This window comes from Entelurus aequoreus, linkage group LG06, assembly GCF_033978785.1.
Source record: "Entelurus aequoreus isolate RoL-2023_Sb linkage group LG06, RoL_Eaeq_v1.1, whole genome shotgun sequence".
Taxonomy (NCBI): Eukaryota; Metazoa; Chordata; class Actinopteri; order Syngnathiformes; family Syngnathidae; genus Entelurus; species Entelurus aequoreus.
In genome coordinates this window covers 37,258,354-37,266,571 of record NC_084736.1, presented here as the reverse complement: position 1 = coordinate 37,266,571, position 8,218 = coordinate 37,258,354, and the positions used below count along the sequence as shown (strand labels likewise).

General features: G+C 43.0%; 1 protein-coding gene across 1 annotated transcript; it reads right to left on the bottom strand.

The window, feature by feature from the left end:
• Positions 1–1,891: 1,891 nt before the first annotated feature.
• On the bottom strand, positions 1,892–7,764 carry LOC133652199 (early growth response protein 3-like). Its single transcript, XM_062050683.1, has 2 exons — positions 7,350–7,764; positions 1,892–5,920 (listed from the first exon to the last, which is right to left on the bottom strand). The coding sequence occupies exons 1-2, from the start codon at positions 7,492–7,494 to the stop codon at positions 4,848–4,850; spliced, it is 1,218 nt and encodes a 405-aa protein (XP_061906667.1). The 5' UTR covers positions 7,495–7,764; the 3' UTR covers positions 1,892–4,847.
• Positions 7,765–8,218: the final 454 nt, after the last annotated feature.

Below are 8,218 nucleotides of genomic sequence, written 5' to 3'. Positions count from 1 at the left end.
ATATATATATATGTCTATGTATGTGTGTATATGTATATATGTGTATATATGTGTGTATATATATGTGTATATACCTGTATGTATAAATGTATGTATATATGTGTGTATATACCTGTATGTATAAATGTATGTATATATGTGTGTATATACATATGTATACATAAAACTGCATATATATGTGTGTATATGTGTATGTATACATGTGTGTATATACATATTTTTTTACATACACATATATACACTACCGTTCAAAAGTTTGGGGTCACCCAAACAATTTTGTGGAATAGCCTTCATTTCTAAGAACAAGAATAGACTGTCGAGTTTCAGATGAAAGTTATCTTTTTCAGGCCATTTTGAGCGTTTAATTGACCCCACAAATGTGATGCTCCAGAAACTCAATCTGCTCAAAGGAAGGTCAGTTTTGTAGCTTCTTTAACAAGCTAAACTGTTTTCAGATGTGTGAACATGATTGGACAAGGGTTTTCTAATCATCAATTAGCCTTCTGAGCCAATGAGCAAACACATTGTACCATTAGAACACTGGAGTGATAGTTGCTGGAAATGGGCCTCTATACACCTATGTAGATATTGCACCAAAAACCAGACATTTGCAGCTAGAATAGTCATTTACCACATTAGCAATGTATAGAGTGTATTTCTTTAAAGTTAAGACTAGTTTAAAGTTATCTTCATTGAAAAGTACAGTGCTTTTCCTTCAAAAATAAGGACATTTCAATGTGACCCCAAACTTTTGAACGGTAGTGTACATATATACAAATACATATATACATATATACGTATATACATATATGTACATATACATGTACTGTATATATATATATATATATATATATATATATATATATATATATATATATATATATATATATATATATATATATATATATATATATATATATATATATATATATATATACACACATTTAAGAAATTAGAATGGATTTTAAAAAATCTAAAAAAAAGATCTAATATCGGTCCGATATCAGCAAAAAAAATCCTGACAAAAAATCCCCAAAATGTCCACCAATGTCCTCCAATAACAACACAATTTCTTCTATTTTAGTTGAGTCATTTACAAAAAGGTAAACACGCCAAGCTTTAGGCTGCTACTACTGTAGGAACTAGCAGCTACACAACAGCTCAGCACACCAGCGCAACATGCATAATACGTGTCCTTAGTGGAACAATATTGTAGTCTAACACAGCACACGTGTCAATACAAACAATAATTAAACAACGATAGTTGCATGATTCAAGAAAGTGTCAAGTAACGAACGATCCAAATTTGGTTTTCAGTTTTTTGGTTGTTAGAGGTAGAAAGCGTTTAAAGTACATTTCTAATAATTTTTTAAAGGCACAAAAAACAGGTCGGTATTGAGAAACTTACATTTATGAATATAAAACTTAGCCAATAGTATAATGAGGTTGCAAAGGTAAAATTCCTTTTCAATGTTTTTCTCATACAGTGTAAATCCAAATAGCACATCTTTAAAACAAATCAATCAATCAATCAATGTTTATTTATATAAGCACAAATTTGTCATGAATGTTGTCCAGGATGAAAGGACAGATAGGGATGGAGTGCTTTCACAAAGTCCAAAACAGGTGGTAAACAGTCATGTTACAAAAGGTGCAGGTAACATGAAGGTCCTTCTTCTATCTAACCATCACAGTCTTTACAGGCTTATAACCATGAATGATTTTGAAAGAAATCTCTTTGACTTTGTTGGTAAGTAAATAGCTGTTAGGAAGAGACCAGCAGACATTATTCCAGAGCGCAATTACTTAGGAGACAGACACACAATCATTCTCAAACAAGTAACTTTAGCATTTCAATCAGTGTTTATTTGTGTAAATCAAGCCACAAACATAAGTGGTATCTTTCTTTATTCAAGTACTTACATAGAAATGACAAAACATTTGCATGACAACAAACTGAAGTGCCGAGTAAACCGGGGAGTAAACATGTCCCCATCACAAGGATAGATTAAAATTCATTTCAATATTCAACTCATCATAAAAGGACCTTATTGTAAGGTAATATAAACATGGAAATAGGCCAAAAAGACGTCCACAACATGTTTTCTGGAGAAAAAAACAAAACAACAAACCAACAGAACAGTATCTTAGTGTGCGTCTCAAATTGTCCGTCTGGAATGGTTCTTATCCCATTTTTCCTACCCGTTGTATTTTCATGCATAATAAAGAAATGAGCACCACCCGCAGCAATGGGCGAGTGGCACTTTGGAACATTTCCGTGCACATGCAAACATGAGGATATACTGCAATGAAAAGGAAACAACACAGGGAAGGGGGGAAAAACAGTGCGTAGTGTTGCTGTAGATGAACACATGATCCCTGAAGCCACCCTGGAAGTCCAGAACTATCTTACACAAGCCCATTGCCCAGAGGCCGCCTTCACAGAGACCAAATCCAACAATTAAAAACACAAACAATAGCAAAAGGCTGCCTACCACTCGCAAGCAGACTGAGGTCACTATTTTATTTTTTTTGATTTGTTGCTCCTGTGTCTTCACCACATATTGTTTTTGATCAGCCAACCCTGCAACCCAGTTGGCACAAAGATGGCTGCTGACGTTGGACGCCGGCCAATGTGGAGCCGAGAAGGAAGATGAGGCATATTCCCGTTTCTGTCAGAAACCATCACCCTATCCTTTTGTGGAAGGGTGAAATGAAAAAATACAAAATAATATTGTTCTTCGAGGAGGGATTGTTTAATTAATCTGTAGGATTCACACATCAGGAGGATTAATTTTCCTGCCGCTGGTATTGTTTCTGCCACCAAAGTACACGGCGAGGGGGTGGGAAGGAGGACAGTGTAAATCCATCTGTTCATTACAACAGCAACAACAACAAAATGTCATGAAACAAAGTGACAAGCAAGGATGTGACCAATGACATTGAATTTGCCAGGTTGTAATTATACTTCATTTAGTCATGGAGGAAAAAACAAAAAAAACAAAAAAACGATGTGTTGCATTCTTTGGACACGATGCAACATCAACACCGCGTTCACCGTGTAATTAAACACATCCATCTTCTCCTTTTGGGCAAATATATTCAAAAAGCATGAAGTCATAATCACTGGATAATGTCACATTGTTTTCACATCAATATTACATTGAACATAAATAGTTGCTATAGCTAATCACATTGTAAACTATATTGCTTTGTGCTTTACTGCATGGGAATAGCTGCTACATCATGTTGGGAGGGTACTTGGACCACCCATTTAGTCATATTTCATGTGGAATTCTGAACTGTTCATTTATCCATGGAGATGAGCTGAGAAAGGACCCCGTCAGGCCAAAATAATTGGAAAGTAAGTGGACACTTGCCAGGAAGCCAAGCATGGCAGCGAAAAGTACTCCTTCCGAGAGAGGTGGAGAACACGTCCTCTGAAGCTAAATCCACATTTTCTTTTCTCCACAACTGCCTTTCTTCCAGACAAATACATTTAACAAGCTCTTTGAAGAACCACCACACCAAAAAAAAAAAAAAAACGACTGCCATAAACTGTTTCTGTTGAATATCAATAATTGTATCAGCGATAAAGTTCCAGAAATAAGGATTATAATAAAATGAGCACCGCCTTGCCACACGAGCACGGTTATTAGTCCCAAAATGCACATTAGGAATAATGAAATACCCTCGCATCAATTTTGCTGAAAGATGAGTATCATTAGCTTGATGTCTCGTGGCTTTCTGTAACTCAAGTAGTCATTTATCCTGAGTGTATCGGTAAATTCTGTTTGGATTTGGGGGGGAAAAAAACTATGTTCGACAATCTGAGGAAGAATATTCTGCGAATGGGACGAAAAGAAGCCAAATGAAGACAGGTCTTTTTACGTCCTTTCAATGTAAAACCACATGATGTGAAAACATGTTGGCAATCATTTCATGTCTGCAAGGTGAAGGAGAAGTTTGCACTTGTTCAACAGCCCTATGTGGCTATTTTCATTAATGCAGATGTTTTGCACAGCGTGCAGACTTACTTGCACAAACAACTGTTTGAGCACACAACTGGTACTGTGGCCACATATGTGGCACAAAAGCAAGGAGCGTGTCCAATCCCTGCTGTTAAATGCCCATCTTTCGGAATCTCATAGCAAACACCTTTATGACAGAGTGGGCCGAAACTGGGAAGCACTGCTGCTTTGCAAGCTAGCGCCACTTATTTGTTGTTTTTTGGTGTCATCAAATACTGCTTCAAAAACGCCAATTGATGACATAAAACCATGTCAGTCAGTTATTTACATATAGCCAGACTGCGCACAAATCCTGCATCTTAAAAGGGAGATAAGTTTGGAATGTGACCTTTCTTTTCAGTAACCCCAAAGTGGACGCTGATATCGCTGCTGTGTTTGGCCAAATATATCAGGCACCATAATAAGAACAAGGTTGGCTGAGTGACCACAAAATACATTTGGCACATTCATTGGAGGAAACAACATTCAAGTAGAAAAATCATAATAAAAAACACCACACTTTGCAAAAAGAAAGGGAAATGAAAGACAAGCGCCACTGTAAGGTGTCCATGACAAACACAACAATTGCACTTTGAAAGTATCCCAGACAAGTCACTCACCCCTCAGAGATTATGGCTTCCTCTCAGGTAAGAAATGTACAAAAGTGGAACCTCTGCAAAGCCAGCTGAGACAACCGGGGGCCTTTTTAGCCGGAATGTACTAAGATTCTCTCTTCATTCCTGGGACTGAAAGGAAAGGGAGGAACTGATGTCTTTCCATGGACGCGGCCCCGTCGTGCTGAGTCTCAGGGGCCGGTCTAAGTGCAGGTAGTGGGGGTCACGAGGGTCCCATGGTGGGGCCCCCACACGAGTTGCTGGGCGAGCTGTGGCTCCCGATCACGCCTTTGTCCGAGGGCTTCTTGTCCTTCTGCTTGAGGTGGACCTTGGCGTGTCTCTTTCGCTCGTCGCTGCGGGCGAACTTGCGGCCGCAGAACTCGCAGGAGAAGGGCTTCTCGCCGGTGTGCGTGCGGATGTGCGTGGTCAGGTGGTCGCTGCGGCTGAAGGAGCGCATGCATATCCGGCACTGGAAGGGCTTGTGGCCCGTGTGGATGCGCAGGTGCCGCGTCAGCTCGTCCGAGCGTGAGAAGCGCCGGTCACAGTTCTCCGCCGGGCAGGCGTGCGGACGTTCGTGGACGGGGGTTTTGCTGGGGCGGTTGGGGTACTTCCGGGGTCGGATGGGTTTGAGCGTCAGAGTCTGGGGCGGCGGGTGGTGAGTGGGAGGGTGCTGCTGCCCGCCCATGAAACCCGGGTGGATCTGCTGCTTGTCTTTGAATGCTCGGATGGTCTCCAGAGGGGTGATGGGCGGAGGGTTGACTCGGATGGGGTCCATAGTCTGAAAGGGCTTGTGCTCCATCACGCTGACCTCCCCTTGGTGGTGGAAGAGGTTATAGTCGGGGATCATGGAGAAAAGACTGCCGTCCATGGGGGCTTTGGACGTAGAGTGGTAGTCATTGCCGGGGTAGGCCAGCGCCGAACTGGTGGCAGGACTGTGGTGGAAGGACACCTGGTCCTGGTAGAGGTCACTGCAGGTGGAGTAGGCGGGCAGGGGTGCGCCGTAAACCTGCTCCATGTCGGAGTTCTGCCCGCCCATGCCGGCCGCCGCCGACGGCGCCTGGGCGCCCACCGTGCCGGGGGACGGAGAGACGCCCAGGATCCCCGCGCTGACCAGGCTGATGATGTTGTTGTCGGGACACCAGCCGGAGCCACCGATGCCGCCCGTTGGCGGCGCGTCGAAGGCAAACTTGCCCAGGTAGGTGACCGTCTGCCCGCTGCGGTTTGACTGGAAGCTGGAGCCGTACTGGATCTCTGTGCCGGATTTCTCGCCGCCCATGCCGATCTCCATGATGTTGTCTGGGTCGGAGCGGAACAAAGACATGAGTTCACAGCACCGACACAAGGAGGCAAATTGTTCACAATTCAAGCTTTTGGCCTGGTGGAGTATTTAAAAAAAAAAAAGTCCTAAACTTCCTAAAGAAATTGAAGTGGCGTGTGAGGCGTATAAGTGACAGACTGCTGCATGTGAAGTCTCTCCCTCTCACAACCTCAACACCCCCTGGATCCAGGCTTTGTTCCCTCTGGACCACAGCCAAACTTAACGGCAAGATCCCTTCCTTTTTTTTGACAGGGGAGGGGGGGAGAAGATTAGGAGGCAGACGCCTTTTGCACCACGCTCAGGGAGTGTAAAAGACCTCCAGTCAAGGCACATTTACGCCATTTGAGGCCTTGATACACCTCCGTCCCTGACTCTGACAAACATTTCATTTGCAAAAATGCACGCCTGAAAGGGAAAAAAAATCCAAGCACATTTGCAGCAAAATGTACATTTATAGAAATGCATGTGAAGAATGTGTGTTAAAATTTAAGATTCGGATTGAGTTGCATTTGACGCTAAATGCCCCAGCACACGTTTTGAAGGCGCATGAATCACAGGTGCATATTCTTTTGTTGGCAAAAATAACACTCAATATAGAGAATTAAAATAGCAGCACACTATTGTATCATTGTCATTTATATCTCATTTTATTATTGTCGTTTAAAAAAAAAAATCATTAAGTGCTAATAATTTGCTGTCACTTGTGGGTTTTTTTTTTTACACATCAATTCTCCACAGACTGCGGATATATTGTGAAGGTGAAGGAGTGGGCGTATTTAGTCTTGTGGCTTTTAATTTGGACAAGACAGTAAAAAGAAGAGGTGAGAGTTGACGAGGTGTGTTGCACAATTGATCATTGATTTCCTGCCAACCACGACTCTTATTCATCGCGCCGATTAGAGTGACACAAAAATAGATGTGCAAAAAAAAAAAAAAATGTAAACACGGCCTCGCGGTTTAGTGCAGAAAAAGGGTTGCACGGGCCTGCCGTTCTTTATTACGGAAAATCAGCTATGTGTTAATATTAACACTTAAAAATGGTAAAGTAAGTGTCTATATATTATATATTGTAATTTGGGTTTGTCGCGTATTTATCTTCACGTGGAATCGCCTTTTTAATTATAAATCATCTTGAATATAAGAAATTGTGTTTGCACTTTCATATTCCCCCAAAAGGAATACATAATAACACCTGCAATTTGTAAATATATTTTGTACAAGTAGTGAGTAGTTAAAATAAAAAGATGTTTTAATCCAGATTGAAGAGTGGTGCGCGCTAACCGGTGCGCGCCTCCGGGACAACTGTTGCCTTCCTCGGCGCGCGTCTCCCCTACGCGCGTCCTTTTTATTTTATTTTATTTTTTTTAAAATAAAGCGCTGTTAAAAAAGTGAAAAGTGCCTTCTTACCCGTGTTCATCTGCGAGTAGTGGTTGATGGGCTCCGTGCTGGTGAAGATGTTCATGGAGGCGGGAACGTCCTCTTCTGGGTACAGACTGTCGTTAATTAGACTGCTCATGGTCAGAGGGAGCTTCTCCGCCACTTTCCCGCTCATAGCACTAAGAGGCACTCCGGCATGGACGCACACCTGCGGCTGTCCCCACCCACCGGCCCCGCTCAGGTGCGGCCAGGTCAGGGGGAAGGAGAGAAGAGCCAGGCGGGACGGACGCGGGGCTTCAGCTTCTGGTGCGGTGCCAAGTTTTTTTTTTGTTTTTTTTCTTAATCTCCCAGCGTCGATCCCGGCTCCGCACTCCCGACAACGAACTATTCGGTCATGATTCGGAGCCTTAGTGGGCTGCACGTGAAAAGAGAGCCGCTCCACACTTGCTCTATTGGAGCTGCCGCGGGGACTCCAGTGTGGCGCTTAAATAGGGGGCTGGAACCTTGGCGTGACGTACATGCCCATTTATGGACAGGGAGTTTGGCGCCAGCCTCTCGGAGTCGGACGAGTGGAAACTACACGCGTTGGGAAACAAGATAACGGCGGCAAGAAAACTTCCTAAACACTTTTATTGTCTTCTACACGAGTAGTGAACATTGCGCCAATCAAACTACGTGAACATTAGCGTGATCATTTATGTCACAATGTAAACACACACGTCGTCTTCTTGCTGCGCTCAACACACTTTCCACGACCATAACATTGCCGCAAAAAGGACGCCGAGTGACGCAGATAAAAGTTTGTCAACACAGCAAAAGCACGCTTTGCTTAGACTGGGGGGGGGGGGGGGGGGAGTGGGGGGTGATGGGGCCAGACCACGTGACCACCAACGTGAAAA